The following is a 19,767-nucleotide window of genomic DNA, read 5'->3' on the forward strand; positions in this document are numbered from 1 at the left end:
ATTCTTTTTTTCTTTTTTTTCTTTTTTTTTTTAATGTTTATTTATTTTTGAGAGAGAGAGCGTGAGCAGAGGAGGGGCAGAGAGAGAGGGGAACAGAAGATGGGAAATGGGCTTCTCGGTGACAGCAGCGAGCCTGATGCAGGACTCCAGCTCACAAACTGAAGTCAGACGCTCAACTGACTGAGCCACCCCAGGCACCCCTCTTTGCCATATTCTTAAGAACCTGCCCTCCTCTCTCCAGCCTCCTCTGCCCTCTCCCCAGGGAAATAAGGATTACTTTTTTTTTTTTTTAAGTTCATTTATTTTCAGAGAGAGAAAGAGCACGCAAGCAGGAGAGAGGCAGAGAGAGAGGGAGAGGGAGAATTCCAAGCAGGCTCCATGCTATAAGTGCAAAACCCGACGTGGGGCTCAAACTCCGTGAACCATGAGATCATGACCTGAGCCAAAATCAAGAGTCAGACGCTCAACCCACTGAGCCACCCAGGCGCCCCAAGTATTACTTTTGACACCTCCCAGCTTAAGTCCTCCTGGCCACTGTATCTCCCTGGCCCCTCCAACCTCACTGACTGAGGTTGGGGTTTACAGAAACCCAGCCATCTTAGCTCTGCCTTCCTGAATGCCTATGGTCTGTCTCTGTAGGCCTCCCCATGGTAGAATCCAGTCAGAGCCAAGAACTGGGGCAGGGGTGTAGCTAGTAGTCTCCATGTCTCTCTTTCCTCCAAAAGGAATTTTCCCTGCAGACAAATGATCCCATAGCCCTTTTTTGCCCTCTTCCTCCCGTAGGCAGAGAACTCGGCGCTTGCCCAGGCCAATGAAAACCAGCGGGAGACCTATGAGCGCTGTCTGGATGAGGTCTGTCGTGTCTCCATTGGGACTGATGCTGGGGGATATCGGGAGGTGGGGGGAGCATGGGTTGTCAATGCTCCAGGCAGAGGTTCATGGGCTGATGGCTCTGCATTGGGCTTTCTGTCCCCAGGTTGCCAACCACGTGGTACAGGCGCTGCTAAACCAAAAGGTAAGCAGCCATGGGAGACATTCTTACCCCTAAGCCCAGACGCCCTGGGGAGAGACCCTGGGTCCAGCAGGGGAAGTCCTTCCTGGGGACCCCTGAGCCTACTCAGATAGGGGCTAGAGGAGGGAGCTTGGTGGAAATGGCCTATTGACCCTCCAACAAAGCCCCCTCTCCCCACCTCAGACAGGTCCATACTGTTCTACCTGGAGGCAGAGGAGGGCTAGGTAAGGCCAGGTCTCTGAGCTATGGTAACTTTGATTTGGGCTTGACTCTTTCCCTTATCCTGGCCCGAGCTGTTTTCTCCAGATTGTGATGGCCCTGACAGCAGTGTTAATATTGTGAGCACAAGGTGTCACCTAAATATTTACTCAAGTACTGTGGGAACTTCTTGACTTATGAGCCACTCTGACCCCCAGGTCTTCCTCTGCCTTATATGGGCCTTTCTTTGATGTGTGGTTTCTAAGAGGCAGGGGGTTGGCTCCAGGGATGGGAAGGATGCCAAAGGGAATAGGATTTACCTCCCACCAAGGGTGATAAACTTTAAGGAGTTTACCATCCCCAGACAATGTGACAGCTATACACATAGGCAGGCAGGCTCAGATCTCCATAGAAGGGGGCCGTGGGGGCAGGGCATGCCCAGCAGGAGTGCTGCCACTCTGATGAAGGAGACCGAGCTCATACCACTCGCCCTCTCCCCGCCACCCTCCCCTGGCCTCCTTGGGCGGTGGCAGGACCTGCGGGAGGAGTGCATCAAGCTGAAGAAGAGGGTGTTTGACCTGGAACGGCAGAACCAGATGCTCAGCGCCCTGTTCCAGCAGAAACTCCAGCTGACGACAGGCTCCCTTCCCCAGGTGGGCACAAGCAATTCTCCTTCCCTCCTCCTACCTCAGCTCCTGCCTCTCCCAGCCCTACCATCATCACCTTCTTTTCTCCTAGCACCTGAAGAAGCAGGCCACAGCCATTCCCCTCCATTCTGGGGGCTGTAGCCATCTGGGAAAGGCCCATCTGGCCTGATAGATCTGAGCCTTAGATGGGGACATGGGGAGACTCCCTGAGTCCCTTCATGCTTGGCTTTCCCCAGCCTCCCGGGTGCTCCTCGCCCAATTGGATGGCATCCCTTCTTATTGACAGACAAGGTTCTTGCTTGTTCCTGCCCTATGTGGGGAGATGGGTGGAGGCTGAAAATGCAATGATTTCAAGCTCCCCGGGGGCCCCTTTGGCCACTGCTTTGCTGCTTCTTGGCCAGGGGCAGGGGTGGGGCTGGGTGTAAGGCACCCCGTGCTTAGTGTCACAGAGAGGTCAGGAAAGGCACTTCAGCCGGGTCATTCTGTGCGCATGCCTGGTTGTGAGTGCTCGCCCGCTGACACACAGGCATGTCCTCAACTGCTAGTCCCTGATTCTAGCCCTGGCACCTGGCTTGCCCGGGAAAAGCAGAAGGCTACTAGGGGTGAATCCTGAACTCAGTTAGGATGTCCCTTGGGGTCGGTCTGTCAGTAGCCCCAAGGCCAGGGTGAGACGTGGGACTGGGAGGATCAGGAGCAGCTCCAGGGACCCGAGGTGAGCATCAGGTGTGAGGTCAGCCAGCACACCTCTAGCCCACCCCCAACCTTGACAAGGAGAGAAGCACCTTCTGTGTGTATCTGTCTGATGCACACCGGGCAGCCCTTGCCCCCCACACCCTGAGCACGATGCCCCACGGCTCCCTGAGAAGCCTGGTCCCTGGCAGAGGCTTTTCATCACCGTGGTCTTTTAAGGAGCCTCTGTCCCTGCTCCAGAGTCCACCCTGGGATCCCAGAACCCAAACCACACTGGCCAAGCTCACCCTGTCCACAGCTTTCTCGGTGACCAGTGATAACAGAGGTGTAGGTCATCCTTAAGTCACTGATTCCTTAAATGAAATCTGGGACCTCTTGGGGTTTGGGGCAATAGATCTATCTCCCCCAGCGGTAACATGACATAATGGAAAGAGCATGAACCTTGGCCTCAGAAACACTTGGATTGGGTCCCTGACTTAGCTAATTCTTAGTTATGTGACCCTGGGCAAATTACTTAACTTTCTGAACCCCAGTTTTTGTCTTATAAATGAGGTTCGAGATACCCACACTGCATGTTGTCGTAAGGATGAAATAAGATAATATATAGCGTTTGGCCCATAGTGGTAGTCAATAATCAGCAGCTCTTTTTCATTATCAGTGTCACTTTCAAGTTGTGCTTTGCTAGCATGAAAGCTCCACTGAGCAGATGTTAATTAAGCTCTTGCTGTGAGCAGCTCCTTTGCCGACACATGCATGGAACTGGACAGGGGTGTGGCCTGTGCAGAGCACATAAACCCTGAAGGCTGGGACTGCTTACAGACAGCCTTAGTACAGAGCAGAGTGTGACAGTACTGTCCAGGAGCCCAGAGGGGAAAGAGGCCAGCAGAGAAGGGACCTCAAGGAGGTAACATGGGACCCGAGCCTTGCTGGACAGGAGATTTAAAAAAAAGTACAGTTGGGGTTGAGAGAAGGGATACCCTGTGGAAGGAAGCACAGGGAAGCCTAGGCAGCAGCAGCTGTTCAGCTGGGCCGGAACAAAGGCTCTACGAAGGAGCAGTGAGTGAGAACCAGAGGTGGCATCGGGGAAGGTCCTGCAGGCCGGGCCCAGGATGCCGGCAGAGGAGTCCAGACTCGTCTTCTTAGGCAGTGAGCAGGAATCGGAGGCTTTGAGCACAAAGAGGCTTTGGATGAAAAGAAGAAAATACTGTAGGCTGCCTCGTGTGTCAGAGATTTGTAAAGGCACCAAACCGGGTCAGGGAGACAAATGCTTAGCAGCATCCAGGCCACAGCAGTAAGGATCTGGGCCGGAGCCTGCCAGCCAGAGGGGAAGCAGAGACGCCACAGAAGCGGGAGTTTTAAGCTGCCTCATGTCTAGTGGAGGTGCCTAGGGGATGGAAATGACATTTTCAGGGACTGAGAGAGAAGTAACCTGTGTTTAAGTAGTACCTTTGTCCTCCTCAGAGACCAGTCGGTGGGGACAGAGATGATAACTCCTGCCATCTCTTTTCTAGGACCCAGTGACAAATGCTTTTCCATTAGTCTCAGCCATCCCTGTGATGCTAGGGTCACAGGCAGTCAGAACAGGAAAGGGGCTTCGAGGCTGGCCCTCTCTGTAATCAAGAAGGAGGTCCTGCAGAAAAGCAGAGTGGTCCTGGGGCCGCCATGGGCACAGAGGTTAGGCCTGCCATTGCCATTGCCACTGCCTGTGGTTTCTCGACAGCCCCAGAGTAGTTCCATCTCCCTGCCACCAGGCCTCACACTTCTTCATTCTATCTGTGCATCGTCTCCCAAGGCTCCTCTGACCAGGTGATAGGGACAGTGGTGAAAGCCACACTGTAGGTCAAGAGACATCCCTGAAGGAGCAAACTTGGAAGAATGTTCTCCTACCCTGGATGGGAAGTCCTAACTTCGTGAGGGGGTAAGGACCTGGGACAGACAAGGCCCTATGCTAATTCTGCCTCTCCCTGCAGATCCCACTTACCCCACTCCAGCCTCCATCAGAGCCACCAGCCTCTCCCTCCTTGAGCTCTGTCGAGGGACCGACCACCTCGCTGCCTCTGGGGCACTGTACTGGACAGAGAGAGGTAGGAGATCCGGGCACAGTGGTCGAGGGCTTCGCTGGCTGCAGACTCTTCAGTGGGTACTCAATTGCTGTTTCCTAAGGAGTTCCAGGGGAAGGGCTGCTTCCTGGGGCACAGATAGGAGCCCTCAGCAGTCAGCCGTATACTAAGAACAAAATCCCACTGCCAGTCGCTAGCCTTGCAAGCAAAGTTAGTTAGGTGTTAGTAAGACTTGTAGTTAACATTTCCTGAGCTTTTACCCTATGCCAGGCACTGTGCTGAACACCTGGATGTCATTTATCTTTTTTTTTTTTTTTAATAACTTTTGGCATACGTTTATAATTTTTGTAATGTTTATTCGTTTTTGAGATAGAAACAGAACGTGAGTGGGGGAGGGGCAGAGAGTGAGGGAGACACAGAATCTGAAGCAGGTTCCGGGCTCTGAGCCGTCAGCACAGAGCCTGATGCAGGGCTCGAACTTGTGAACCACAAGGTCATAACCTGAGCTGAAGTCAGATGCTTAACCAGCTGAGTCACCTAGGTGCCCCTTGGCATACATTTATAATTGTATACATACTTATTTATTCAAGTCTAGAACTATTATGGATTTATTCTTTTGCATCCCTGGTCTCATTTATTTTATAAGGTTAATCATAGGGACCATCCCCTTTTATAGGTGATGCAGTGAAGCTTAGAGGTTAAGAAACTTGCTGAAGTTCATATGACTAGTGAAGCAGCAGACCTGGGACCTGAACCGACACAGTCTGGCTCCAGAGCCTTATCTAGTTAACCATGACACCAGGTGGACTGGGTCCAAGAAGGAGCCGGGCAGAAACAGGGAAGGGCTTGCAGTAGAGTTATCCCAGTTGCCTTCTCCACAGGGATCAGGTCAGCTGTCTGACCTGAGAAGGCCTGGGCTTGCCTGCAGTTACTGACTGAGGACTCGGCCCCAACACATCCCCTTCTATAGTTTCTGTGTTCTTTCTGGAGCCTGCAAAACAGGCCTCCCTCCCCTGGGGCAAACCTAGATAATCAGGGTTGTAGGGGTGTCAACCCTGCTGACCCCAACAGCGGTGGGAAGTGGTGGAGGAGGGGGGTGCTGGGATCACCAGGAAGGGAGGTGGGGTACCCACCCAACCCCAAGGACACCAGAAAGAAGAGTTGGGGTAACCGGGGCTCAGTGACTCTGGAGGAAGCCGAGCTGTCCCATCCGAGAAGCTAGTAATTCCTTTTGCGACTCAGACAAAACCAGGCCGGCTCTGTCCCTGACATAGTCAGTTACTCCCAGCTCAGGTCCTGGGCCTGCACATGGCCTGCTCATCATGCCGTTTCTCCCCGAAGGTGTGTTGGGAGCAGCAGCTGCGGCCAGGAGGCCCAGGACCCCCAGCCGCCCCGCCCCCAGCGCTGGATGCCCTGTCCCCTTTCCTTCGAAAGAAAGCCCAGATCCTGGAGGTGCTGAGAGCCCTGGAAGAGACGGACCCCTTGCTTCTTTGCTCACCTGCCACTCCCTGGCGGCCTCCAAGCGAGGGTCCTGGCTCCCCAGAGCCCATCAACGGCGAGCTGTGTGGCCCACCCCAGCCTGAACCCTCATCCTGGGCCCCCTACTTGCTACTAGGCCCTGGTAGCCTGGGAGGCCTGCTACACTGGGAGCGCCTCTTGGGGGGCCCAGGGGAGGAAGAGGGTGCTGGGCGGCCCTGGGGCCCTAGTAGAGTCTCCTCCCAGGCCCAAGGCACTGGCTCTGGGCCTCCCTGTGCCCCAGGCAGCAGTTCCTCTTCCTCCTCTGATGAGGCAGGTGACCCCAACGAGGCACCCAGCCCTGACACCCTGCTTGGGGCCCTGGCCCGCAAACAGCTGAACTTGGGCCAGCTCCTTGAGGACACAGAGTCTTACCTACAGGCCTTCTTGGCCGGGGCTGCAGGCCCACTCAGTGGGGACCAACCAGGTCCTGGGCAGCCATCTTCCCCAGACCAGGGGCCCCCACAGCTGTCCAAGTCCAAAGGCCTCCCCAAGTCAGTTTGGGGTGGGGGTACCCCAGAGGCCCACAGGCCGGGCTTTGGTGCTACCTCAGAGGGCCAGGGGCCCCTCCCCTTCCTCAGCATGTTCATGGGTGCAGGTGATGCCCCTCTGGGCTCTCGGCCTGGCCACCCCTACTCCTCATCTCAGGTGAAAAGCAAGCTCCAAATTGGCCCCCCTTCTCCTGGGGAAGCCCAGGGACCCCTTCTGCCCTCTCCAGCCAGAGGTCTCAAGTTTCTAAAGTTGCCTCCAGCCTCGGAGAAGGTGCCCAGCCCAGGAGGCCCCCAGCTCAGCCCCCAGCTTCCCCGGAACTCCCGAATTCCCTGTCGTAACAGCGGCTCAGATGGCAGCCCCTCCCCATTGCTGGCCCGCAGGGGTCTGGGTGGAGGAGAGCTGTCCCCGGAGGGGGCACAGGCCCTGCCTACCAGTCCTTCACCCTGCTCCATGGCCCTGGACTCTGCACAGTTGAGACCTCCCCAGCCAGCCTTGTCCACCACGCTGTCCCCGGGACCTGTGGTATCTCCCTGCTATGAGAACATCCTGGACCTTTCCCGGAGCACCTTTAGGGGGCCTTCCCCAGAGCCACCTCCTTCCCCACTGCAGGTACCCACCTACCCACAATTAACTCTAGAGGTGCCACGGGCCCCTGAGGTCCTCAGAAGTCCTGGAGCTCCTCCTAGCCCTTGCCTCCCAGAATCCTGCTCCTATGGGAGTGCCCAGGAGAAGAGTTCGGACAAAGCAGGCTCAGAGTCTCCCCATCCTGGCCGCAGGACCCCAGGCAGCTCATCCAAGAAGCCCAGCCAGGGGGCAGGGCGGCGACCTGGGGATCCTGGCTACACACCTCTGCGGGACAGACTGGCAGCCCTAGGGAAACTGAAGACTGGCCCTGAGGGGCCAGAGAAAAATGGGGTGCCAGCCAGGCCTGGCACTGAGAAGTCCCGGGGAGCAGGGAGGTCAGGGGAGAGCGCTGGAGACATGGCACCCCCCACCCCCAGGCCTCCCGAGGGGCCAGACGCCAAGGGGGCCTTGCGGGGGGCAGTGGCCTTAGGCACAAACAGCCTGAAGCAGCAAGAACCTGGGCTCCTGGGGGACCCCGGGGCCCGAGTCTACTCCTCCCACTCCATGGGGGCCCGGGTGGACCTGGAGCCTGTCTCACCAAGGAGCTGCCTCACCAAAGTGGAGTTGGCCAAGAGCCGGCTGGCAGGGGCCCTGTGCCCCCAGGTACCCCGTGCCCCTGCCAAAGTGCCAACCTCAGCCCCCAGCCTTGGCAAGCCCAATAAGAGCCCCCATGGCAGCCCTACAAAGCTGCCTTCCAAGTCACCCACCAAGGTGGTACCCCGACCTCTGGCCCCACCAACTACCAAGGAGCCCCCCAAGTCTGACAAGAGCAAGGGCCCACCTTGGGCAGAGTGTGGCAGCACTACCGCCCAGCCTACGTCCCCCGCACCCAGCCCTGCTGACCCAAGCCAAGGCCCTGAGGGGCGGGCTCCACACTCCGCCATCGAGGAGAAGGTAATGAAGGGCATTGAGGAGAATGTGCTGCGGCTCCAGGGCCAGGAGCGGGCGCCAGGCGCTGAGGCCAAGCACCGCAACACCAGCAGCATCGCCAGCTGGTTTGGCCTTAAGAAGAGCAAGCTGCCAGCGCTGAACCGCCGCACAGAGACCACCAAGAGCAAGGAGGGGGCCAGTGGGGGCTCCCCACTCCGGAAGGAAGTCAAGATGGAAGCCCGGAAGCTGGAGGCGGAGAGTCTCAACATCTCCAAGTTGATGGCTAAGGCGGAAGACCTACGCCGGGCACTGGAGGAGGAGAAGGCCTACCTGAGCAGCAGGGCCCGGCCCCGGGCTGGAGGGCCAGCGCCAGGACCAAGTACGGGGCTGGGGCAGGTGCAGGGCCAGCTGGCTGGCATGTACCAGGGCGCAGACACCTTCATGCAGCAGCTGCTCAACAGGTGAGGGCCTGGGACCAGTCAGCAGGTGCTCAGTGGCTGGGGCCATGGTCTGGCCCAGAGGAAAGATGGGGTCTTGAATCAGAAGCCTGGGGTTTGTGCCCCCCACTGCCCTTCTCTCTGACTGTCTGATGTGGGACACACTGGGCCCATTTAAGAGGGGTTCACAGTCCACATTTCCCTAGATTTGTCTCCAATGCTGCCTGCGTGTGGTAGTTAAAGGGGCTGCTAGTTCCTAACCGTGGGCTGATAAAGGTCTTACTCTGGGATTTTCTATCCTATAGAACAAGGAGGGTCCCCTTCCCATCTTGCCCATTGGCACCTGCCACAGACTCAGCAGCAGGAGCTGTGGTTCAGAGAAGGGGCCACCCCATCTTGGGATTGCTCTGTCTGGGCCAGATGAGGCAGAATGTCCATAGGGGTTGGGTGCCAGGTGGGGTGCAGTTTGGACAGCAAGTGTGCTCAAGTTCAGCTGGGGCTGGCAAGATGTGTCCTTGTGTGGACCAGGAAGTGACCAGTCTGCCATCTATTAGCAAACAGTGTCCAGAGGTCTCTAGGCTCGGCCTTGTGTAACTTGGGGGAAGTCGTCTCGTGTCCCCTGCCCCTGCCGTTTCTCTGAGGTTTTCCCCAGGGTCTCCGCCTGTGCCCAGCATCAGGAGGAGTTGATGGAGGCAACCACCAGGGATATGTCCCCAATCCCAGGGGCAGGGGTTAGTGGGTATTCCACTAGGCCCGGCACCATTGGAGGGAGTGAGGTCAGCATGTCTGGGTAGACCCAAGCTTCCCTTTGTCTCCGTCTGCACTGCTGCCTGTAGGGTGGATGGCAAGGAGCTGCCCCCCAAGAACTGGCGGGAGCCCAAACCAGAGTATGGCGATTTCCAGCCAGTGTCCTCTGACCCCAAGAACCCCTGGCCAGCCTGTGGGCCCCGAAATGGCCTGGTGGGGCCTCTTCAGGGCTGCGGAAAACCTCCTGGAAAGGTAGGTTCTTGGAAGAGGGGCTAGGTATTGGGCCTGGAGGGTTCCCCGTCCCTGGGGCCTGGAAGCTGCTGGATGTACTCATGGTCACTGCATGCTGGTGGACTACAGACACTAGGACCCACAATTCAGGGGTTCCAACGGCAGAACTTGGGGAGGGCTGTGGGTGAGGGTGGGAGGACTGGGTTCTGAGGTCTCCTGTACCGCACACAGCCGAGCAGCGAGCCGGGAAGGCGGGAAGAGATGCCCTCCGAGGACAGCCTGGCTGAGCCAGTGCCCACCTCACACTTCACAGGTCAGCAGGGTCAGGGGCCAAGGATGGGACCTCTTCCTCGCCCCCTGCCCACTTTACTCCTGTCCTGTCACTGTAGCAGGTGCCAGGCCCGGAGTGCCGTCGTGGTGCCAAGCACCAGATAGGCACCGGGGCTGCGCAGAACTAAACCCCTCCCTGCCCTTGGGGTACCTGGCCTGCCGTCCACACGTGTTTCTCCAAGCACAGGGGAGGTGGGGGGAGGGCTGGCAGGGATGACGGCCTGTCGGGCCAGGAGGGGCCCTGACCAGGTGGGGAGCCTGGGCTGGGGCAGGACGCCAGAAGAAGGCAGGGGGGGTGAGCCCACAGCCTCACGTCCTTGACTTACCCTCCCCTCCCCAGCCTGTGGCTCCTTGACTCGAACCCTGGACAGTGGCATTGGGACCTTTCCACCCCCAGACCATGGCAGCAATGGGACCCCCAGCAAGAATCTTCCCAAGACAAAACCACCACGGCTGGATCCCCCACCCGGAGTTCCCCCAGCTCGGCCCCCGCCCCTTACCAAAGTCCCCCGCCGCGCCCACACGCTGGAGCGTGAGGTGCCGGGCATAGAGGAACTGCTGGTGAGCGGGCGGCACCCTAGCATGCCAGCCTTCCCCGCTCTGCTCACTGCTGCTCCGGGCCACCGGGGCCATCAGGCCTGTCCTGACGGTGAGTGTCTGGGTAGAAGGGTGGGCCATCCCTGGAGCTTTACGCGCCACCATCACCTTCCCTTTGTTCCCATGCAGATCCGTGTGAGGACCCAGGCCCTCCCCCTCCTGTCCAGCTGGCTAAGAACTGGACCTTCCCCAATGCGAGGGCAGCCGGCAGCTCCACTGACCCTTTCCTGTGCCCATCCCGACAATTGGAGGGGCTGCCCAGGACCCCCATGGTAAGCATGGCCAAAAGGAAAAGGGGGACAGGCCTGGAGGGCAGGAGGGATGATGTGGGGAGACCAGTCCCTGCAATGAGGTACAGCGCTGTCTTGGAAGCGGATGAAGGGTCAGCCACATTGGATGCCCCTCTGGGCAGCCCACCCACCTGCCCCTTCTCACACCCTTCTTGGAGAAAGGGTTTATTTCTCTCCCCAGAACCTTGGCAGACCTTGCTCAGTGGTGCCTCTAGCCCGCTTCCTCTGAAGTGTGCCCCACCACGGTGAGCCCCACCTGCAGCACCCCATCAGTGGGCAGAGCCCAGCACCCCTTGGACTGGACCAGGAGGCGGAGGGACTTCCTCCTGAGCTTCCCTTCCTTTCCCAGGCCCTGCCCATGGACCGGAAGCAGAACCTGGAGCCCAGCCGTCCAGCCCCTGCACCCCAGGGCCCGACGTTTGGAGGTAGCCGCACGCCCAGCACATCGGACATGGGCGATGAAGGGAGAGTGGCCAGTGGGGGCCCCCCAGGTCTGGAGACCTCAGAGTCTCTCAGTGACTCCCTCTACGACTCGCTCTCCTCCTGTGGGAGTCAGGGCTGAGGGGCTGCACCGCACTACGGTCCCTCTCTGGAGTTGGAGACCACCGACTGGACCAGCTCTCCTGGCGCCCCATCCCTCGGGGCCAGTGGGACCCCTCCCTGCAGGGACCAAGGAGGCAGATGGAAAAGAAGATGAAGGGGGTCCCTGACACACCCCACTGCCCACTGCTGCTGTGGAGGGGATGACTGCTCTCAGCTCAGGGAGAGACCCCACCCTTGGTCCCTTCTCTCACCTGGAGTAAGGCTCTTCTCTGAGGGACCGGGGGTTCAAGGCGGCTGTGTCCCAGCCCCCGGCTCCCCCTTCAGGCTGAGCCATCTTGTGGTGCTGGGCTTCCTGCCCGCCAGCTGTGCCGTCTCTGCCCAACCTGGCTGCTCCCTGCCCTGGAGCCCCGCGGGGCCAGCCCAGAGTCCCCGTGCTGGTGGAGTTTGGGGGCGAAGGGTCAAGTTGCCTTCTCTCTCTGTCTGCCCTGGTCCTCCCTGCTGTCTGGATGGTGCTGCCCTCCCCCGCCCCATGTCTCTGGGGTCCGTCCGTCTGTCTTTTTGTTGTTTTTTTATATTAAAGCGCCTGGCCCGGTCCCCATCCCCCATCCCCGCACTGCGGTTAATTTATCTGTCGTTAAGAACTCGGCTGCTCTGCTTCCAGCCTCTGCTTCTGCCCTATTCCTAATAAAATGTGGAGGCCCCTCCCTGCCCTGGACTCTGCTTTTTCTGTGGGAGGACTCGGGGATGGACAGGTGGGTGGAGGCTGCGTGGGCAGCAGGATGAGAGACCCCAGGGACGTAGACTTTCCCTCAGGTTCTCCTGTGAGGCAGCCCCCCAACACACACACACAGGCCTTGAGTGGTCCCTGGGGTCAGGGGGATTCCTTGGGTCGGGCAGAAGGCTGGACAGCTTGCGGCAAGGGAGGCTGTGGGCATGCACTCAAACTCCTGTACATACTGGGTGGGATAGGACGTACAAACTGAGCTTCAGGGGCCGAAGTGTCGATGGGGTTAAGTGTCTATAGCCTTCTGTTGCCAGGAAGTGAAGCACAGCTGGTTCTCCAACTGTTGCCACCTTATCTCTCCTCAGACATCGGGCTTTACCCCCCGCCCCCCCCCCCCCCCCGCCAATCTTCTTGCCATTTCTACCTCAGATTTCCACCTCAGGTTCCCCTCACTCTGAAATTCTCCATATGGGAAGGGAAGGCCGGGAATGAGGCTGCGTGGAAGGGCCTAGGCTTCTGGGAGTTATTCTGTACTCTCCCCATGGCATGAAAAGGCCATGGGGCAGCTGTGGCCCCCTAGCCTTTAGATTTCCTGTTGGACGTGGAGCTGGGCGTTACCTGAGGGTGAGGCAGGTGGCAGCCAGACCATCACATTGGCCAGCCACGTTGGGCCCTGGAAGGCCTCCTTTTTGCCTAGCTTGTAAGACGTGGGGTGACTTGTCTAGAGCGCCCACCTGACCTAGCCTACACTTCCCCTCTCCCCACAAAATACAGTCTGAAGACCACCTGGCAGCACGCACCATCAGCACCCCGGGCCTTGTGACTGGGATTCTGAACAGTTCGTCTTGGGGGTGGGGGCCCTGTGGTGAACACATGGTCTGCACCACAGGCTTGCAGAGCCAAGGTCACAGGGGTGTCTGGCAGGGAGTAGGGCTGGGCCCATTCACAAGTTGGTTAAACCACTGGTTCCTTCCTGTGCTCTGGCCAGCCCAAGGAAGCTTAGGGTGGGGAGGATGTCAGGGCCCCCCTTTATACTAGCTCCTTCCACCAGTGTCCCCAGCCCCTGAATGCTCCAGAGAGTGGTAGAACTTCCTCCATTAAAATAAACACCTACCATGCCACCAGCCTCCTGGTCCCTAACCACCTCCCCCAACCAAGCCTCATTTCAGAAATGAAGATGCCAAGGCTCTGAGATGTTCAATGGTTTTTCCAAGGCTGAGAAGTGATGGAGCCTGATAGGAGTGGTTCGCTTCTGAGGATGAAGCTTTCCTTTCTTCTGGCAGGACTTTAATCCCCTCCTCCCTTTTTGGCCGATGGATCAGTCCTAATGGACAGGGCTTGAGAGCACTAGACTGGAAGTCAAGATTCTTAGCCATGGAGTCTGGTTTTGTGGGAAAATTCCATCCTTTCTCTGGGCTTTGTTTTCCTTCCCTATGGAAGATTAGGAGGTTGGGTCAGACCACCTCCGTCCTTAGCTCTCTAGTCTTCCTACGCCTCCCTCAGTCTGGCCTCTCTCCCTTTTGTTTCCCTTGGTTGATGTTGTCGAAGAAATTAACAAGATTTCTAGAAGGGTCAAGTCAGAGATCTTGGGTTTTCTTACTTCCACCTTCTACTTACAAGTCCTATCCCACTGTCCCTTCTACTTCTATGGGCTTAAGTATGATATTGCCATGCTGCTAATCTGCCTCTTGCCGGGAGGGCGTATAAAAGTCCTACATCCTTCTAACTTTTTATTTCTGGGGTTTTCAAGCCCCTTTCTCTGTTTGAACCTGATGTATGACCTCATTTCCTTGTTAGAACAGAATTGTTTGCCTGCGGGATATTTATCCTATTTCCTTTCCGGGAAAGAGTTTGGCGCGGTGGGTTTGACTCTGGGCTCCACCTCTCGCAAGCGGATACCAAAGGGTCCATCCATGTTTCTGTCACCAGGGTCTGGTCAGTGGGCAGCCAGGCTCTGTTCCGCAGTGTTTGCAAATGCAAGGTGTCACCGTGGCCCCTGGGGCAGCGTGGGCCAAGCAACATCAGCCACACCTGGTTCTTTGGAACCAGCCCAGCCCTACTGACTGTTCCGAGGTGAGCAGCTCTCATTTCTAAGTCCCCCCCCACGCCCCCGCTCCAGGGTGCTTCTAAGGAGTGCTAGGCCCCTATGAGCCATCTCATAGCCCACATAACCATGTGTGCCCTCCATAGAGACCAAAATAGTCCATCTCAAGTAATTCTGTGGAAGGGGACATGCAAGTGAGTTAAAGACAGTCCTGGGGAATCAGTTTCTCCTTGTACTTCAAGAAAAGGGTTTGGCTAAAAGACGACTCGATCTTCACTATGGGGGAACACTTCATATCTCGGTTTGCAACATCTGCTTGCAGGATTAAGGTGACCTCACTATTTTCTCCATGAACAATGGGTGAATGTTTGTCTTACCATTGTGTGTGACCCTCTCTGCTGAATTTCCCAAACAGAGGAAGCCAAAACTGCCAGCCCCTCCCCTTATCCCCCCAAATGGCACCAGAGCATCAGCAAAAGACTGATAAGGTTTCAGGTTCCACCTCTCTGGGCACCCTGCCTTTTACAGGAAATGTCCTAAAATGTTAACAGGTTTTCTCTGGGTTGCCAAGAGTTTCTGATGCTAGCTTTTCTACAAATGGTGTGTTTTGTTTTCTTCATCAAAAAAAAAAAAGTTTTAAAAAAGAAACAGTCACGCTCCGCAGCAAACTCTAGATATACACACCCATTCTGTAATCCTGTGTGAGTTAAATCAAATATAGAATTTTTTTTTAAGACAAGTGAATTTGAAGTAAATATAGGTGAGCATTTCTATGACCTTGGGGTGGGGAAGAACTTTTAAAAATCTTTTTTATAGGGGCACCTGGGTTTATCACTCAGAGAGTGATAAAGAATAAACTATAGAGAGTGTTTGGCTTTGGCTCAGGTCATGACCTCACGGTTTATGAGTTCAAGCCCTGCATTCGGTTCTGTGCTAACAGCTCAGAGCCTGGAGCCTGCTTCAGATTCTGTGTCTTCCTCTCTCTCTGCCCCTCCCCTGCTCACGCTGTCTCTCTCTCAAAAATAAATAAACATTAAAAAAATTGTTTAAATCTTTTTTTATAATTATTAAAGACATACAAATTATAAAAGTGCATGTTCACACTTTTTTCTTTTTTTTTTAAAGGAATTGAAGTTGAATAGAATGTTATATACAAGGAAGAAACATCTTTTTCATACTCCAATCCCAACCTCACTCCCCAGACAGAACCCAGGTTGATTGGTACCTTTAAAATAATTTTTGTGTGTTTTTTAAAAATTTTGAGAGAGAAAGAGAGAGGGAGAGAGCACGAGTACAAGTTGGGGAGGGGCAGAGAGAGAGGGAGAGAGAGAGAATCCCAAGCAGGCTCCATAATGTCAGTACACAGAGCCCCTTGTGGGGCTTGAACTCACAAACCGTGAAATCATGACCTGAACTGAAGTAGGACGCTTAACCAACTGAACCACCCAGGCACTCTGCAAATCATATTTTGGATGTGGGCACACACCTTCATATATAGAGTGTGTTTGTGTTGACCTTTTATTAGACAATGAGATTATTGTATCATGACTGATCTGCTTCTTTTAGCATTTAGTAATATGCCTTGGAGATCTTTCCAAAGCCCATGAATCTCCATTACCATACATGGTCTTCCATTGTATGGAAGTGCCTTGTTAATTTGTGTTCCCATGACAAGCAGTGCTGCAGTGAATATTGCATCTGTGTCTTTGGCCATTTGTGTATTTTCATAAGATAAATTCTCACAAACGGAATTGCTAGGTCATAGCATATGCTTAATTTAAATTTTTCATAGATATTAACAAATTGCATTTCTTTAACAATGTATAAGTGGGACTATCTTCTACATGATTCAGTATTAGCACACTTTTTATTCTTAGCCAATCTGGTCAGAGTAAGCGATCATGTAGACAGTCTTGTAGCCCAATGTTAGGGACTTTGACTTTTACTCAGGGTGAAATGGGGAGCCATTAGAGGGTGATAAAGAATAAACTATAGAGGGCAAGTATGGAAGCAGACCAGTAAGGGGGCCTCTTGGGTAACTCCAATGATAGATGGTGGTGACCTGTTCCAGGGTGGGGGCACTGTAGATAATAAAACCTGCTAATGTAATTGATGTGAAGAAAGGAGAAGAGCCAAGGGTAACTCCAAGGTTTTTGGAGCAATTGGTAGGAAGAAATTGTCACTAACTGATAAGGGGGAGGGTAAATAGAGCAGACTTTAGGGAGGGAAGATCAGGAGTTAAGTGTTGGCCATGTTAAATTTGAGATGTCTATTGGACAACATCCAATGGAAAATGTGGAGTAAGCAATTGGTTATACAAGTCCAGAGTTTAGAAAAGAAGCCTGGGCTAGAGATATAAATTAGTAAGTCATAAACATATGGATGTTATTTAAAGCCAGGTGACTGGATGAGATCAACAAGGGAGTAAGAAGAGGAAAGGTCTGAGTCCTAAATCCTGGGATATTTCATTTCTTTAGAGGTCAATGGGAATGAGGAGGGATCACACAAGAGGCAGTAAAGACAGTAGTACCAAGAAAATGTGGGGTTCTGGAATACCAGTGAAGCAAATGTTTCAAGGGGCACCTGGGTGGCTCAGTTAGTTAAGCGTCCGACTTCAGCTCAGGTCATGATCTCACGGTTCATGAGTTCGAGCCCACGTCGGGCTCTGTGCTGATAGCTCAGAGCCTAGATCCTGCTTCAGATTCTGTCTCCCTTTCTCTCTGCTCCTTCCCCCTCATGTTCTGTCTCTTTCTCTCAGAAATAAACATTAAAGAAAATTAAAAAAAAAAAAAAAAAGAAAAGAAAATGTTTCAAGAAAGATTAATCAGTGTCAAATTCTGCTGACACACCAAGATGAGGATTGAAAATTGTTTTTTCGGGGTGCCTGGTGGCTCAGTCAGGTAAGTGTCCAACTCTTGGTTCTGACTCAGGTCATGATCTCATGGTTCGTGAGTTGGAGCCCTGCATTGGGCTCCACGCTGATGGTGCAGAGCCTGCCTGGGATTCTCTCTCTCTCTCTCGCCCTCTCTCTCTCTCTCTCCCCATCCTGCACACTGTCTCAAAATAAATAAACTTAAAAAAAAAAAGAAAATTGTTTTTTTCAATTTAGCAATATGGAAGTCACTGGTGACCTTAGCAAGACCATTAGTGGAAATGAAAGCTGCTTGGAGCAGTTCAAGAAAAAACAGGAAAGGAAGGATTGGAGTATAGACAACTCTTGTAAGAAGTAGTGAAGAGAACGGGAGAGGAGAGTGGAGTCAAGAGTGCAATTTTTTAAGTCTTATTTTTGAAACTATTTCAAACTTACACAAATGTTTCCAGTACAGTACAAAAAACTCTCTTCTCCCAAACTATTTGAAAGTTACCAATCTTATGCTTCATCACCCAATACTTGACTATAGATTTCCTACAAACAAGGGCATTCTCTTATATACCCTCATACCATCATCAAAATCAGGAATTAAGATATGATAATCTAATCCCCAGACCACATCTGAGTTTCACCAGTTGTCCCAATGTCTTTGATACCCAGTTCAACAGTCACATATGGCTTTTAATCATATTCTTTTTTTTTTTTTACGTTTATTTTGAAAGAGAGAGAGAGAGAATGAGTGGGGAACAAGCAGAGAGAGAAGAGAGAATCCCAAGCAGGCTCTGCACTGTCAGCATAGAGCTGGACACAGGCCTCTATCTCACAAACTGTGAGATCATGACCTGAGCTGAAATCAAGAGTCTGATGCTTAACTGAGTCACCCAGGCGCCCCAGTCATATTTCTTTAGTGTCCTTCAAACTGGAACAAACTTCAGTCTGTCCTTAACCTTGGGACCTGACTTTTTTTTTTTTAAACTTTACAGGCCATTATTTTCATTTACCTCATTACTAAGGATGTTCATGGTCATTACTTAAGTTGGTATTTGCCTGACTTCTTCACTGTACATTTACAATTTTTCCCTATATACTTAATAAGAATCTAGCGGGGAGGTACTTTGAAATTGTGTAAATGGTTCATTTTCGTCAAACTGTCTCTTTATTCATTTGTTTATATCTGTATGGACTCATGACTTCCTATTTTATTCAATGGTTTGTAAGCCATTACTGTCATCATTTACTCTGGTGCTCAAAATGTCCATGATTTGGCCAGTAGGAGCCCCTTCAGGCTGGCTTCCTTTTCTTTGACAAACGCCCGTCATTCTTTGAGGATGTACTTTCTGGCACAATGTGCTCGAGATTCATCTTGGACTTTCCCCAACCCAGCCTTGGAACCAGCCATTTTTCCAAAGGACCCTGGTTTCTTTTGGTGGGGAATGATATTTAGAAACCAAGATCTGGAGGGGCACCTGGGTGGCTCAGTCAGTTAAGCGTCCGATTCTTATTTCAGTTCAGAGCATGACCTCACGGTTTGCGAGTTCGAGCCCCACATTGGGCTCTGCACTGTCAGCATAGAGTCTGCTTGGGATTCTCTCTCGCCCTCTCCCTCTTTGTCCCTCTTTCCCCCCAAAATAAATAAACTTCAAACAAATGAAAAAACAAACAAACCAAGACCTGGAGGCTGGGTATGCTCATTGCTACTGGGGAGTTGCAGCTCCTAGGCCCTAAGAAAGGATTTCTTTTTTTTCTTTTCTTTTCTTTCTTTCTTTCTTTCTTTTTTTTTATTTTTTTTAATGTTTATTTTTGAGACAGGGGGAGACAGAGTGCGAGTGGGGGAGGGGCAGAGAGAGGGAGACACAATCTGAAACAGGCTCCAGGCTCTGAGCTGTCAGCACAGAGCCTGATGCAGGGCTCGAACCCACGAACCATGAGATCATGACCTGGGTCAAAGTCGGACGCTTAACCGACTGAGGCACCCAGGTGCCCCTCTTTCTTTCTTTTTAGTGGGGTTATTTATTTTAAGTAATCGCTACATCCAATGTGGGGCTTGAACTCATGTCCCATGTTCTTCTGACTGAGCCAGCCAGGCACCTCTAAGAGAGGAATTCTTAAAGATAGAAGAAATTAAAGCATTTTCTTATACTTATGGGAAAGATAAAATAGAGAAAATTTGATAATCCCACAAGAGAGAAAAGGGAATTGTTGGGCTCTAGAGCGTGAGTGGCCCTAAGCAGCATCCACAGGTACAGGAGGGAGGAAGGCACAGAAACAGTTGGGTGTATGAGGGTCTATTTTATAGAAGTACTCTTCTGGGGTGCTTGGGTGGCTCTGTTAGCCAAGAGTTCAACTTCAGCTCAGGTTACAATCTCGCTGTTCCTGTTCGAGAGTTTGAGCCCTGCCTCGGGCTCTGTGTTGACAGCTCAGAGCCTGGAGACTGCTCCTGATTCTGTGTCTCCCTCTCTCTCTCTGCCCCTCCTCCACTCTTGCTGTCTCTTTTTCTCTCTCTCAAAAATAAATAAACATTTAAAAATGTAAAAAAAAAAAAAAAGAAGAAGAAGAAGTCTTCTAATGGCTTTTATTTTCTCAAGAAAATAATCAAGGTCATCAGTTAAGAGGAAGAATGGGAAAAGAAGTGCTGGAGATTTGAGAAGAGAAGATATAGTATGAGTAGCCACGTGGAAGGTCAAGAGTGAATACTCTAGGAAACACAGTTGGGGTATCGAGCAGCATGAAGGGTCCACTTGAGGTGACTAGGAATTTAAAGTGAGACATTAACACAAACGTGTGGGGGTCTTTCTCCTGCCATGTTAGGTACAGACTAGGCAGGATTATCGCTTCTCTGCCTTT

At 53.1% G+C, this 19,767-nt stretch overlaps 1 protein-coding gene across 7 annotated transcripts in view; it reads left to right on the forward strand.

Moving 5' to 3' along the window:
- Nucleotides 1-11,991, forward strand: part of NCKAP5L (NCK associated protein 5 like) — a 32,623-nt gene extending 20,632 nt beyond the window's left edge. For all 7 annotated transcript variants that reach the window (XM_058742852.1, XM_058742853.1, XM_058742854.1 and 4 more), the window contains 10 exons: nt 784-852; nt 977-1,015; nt 1,744-1,863; nt 4,518-4,631; nt 5,949-8,569; nt 9,382-9,544; nt 9,755-9,836; nt 10,194-10,502; nt 10,580-10,722; nt 11,090-11,991. In XM_058742852.1, the coding sequence (XP_058598835.1) occupies nt 784-852; nt 977-1,015; nt 1,744-1,863; nt 4,518-4,631; nt 5,949-8,569; nt 9,382-9,544; nt 9,755-9,836; nt 10,194-10,502; nt 10,580-10,722; nt 11,090-11,302 (3,873 nt within the window). In that variant the 3' untranslated portion in view covers nt 11,303-11,991. The remainder of the gene's footprint in view (nt 1-783; nt 853-976; nt 1,016-1,743; nt 1,864-4,517; nt 4,632-5,948; nt 8,570-9,381; nt 9,545-9,754; nt 9,837-10,193; nt 10,503-10,579; nt 10,723-11,089) is intronic.
- The last annotated feature ends 7,776 nt before the right edge of the window (nt 11,992-19,767 follow it).

This window comes from Neofelis nebulosa, chromosome 8, assembly GCF_028018385.1.
Source record: "Neofelis nebulosa isolate mNeoNeb1 chromosome 8, mNeoNeb1.pri, whole genome shotgun sequence".
In the NCBI taxonomy this organism is placed as follows: domain Eukaryota; kingdom Metazoa; phylum Chordata; class Mammalia; order Carnivora; family Felidae; genus Neofelis; species Neofelis nebulosa.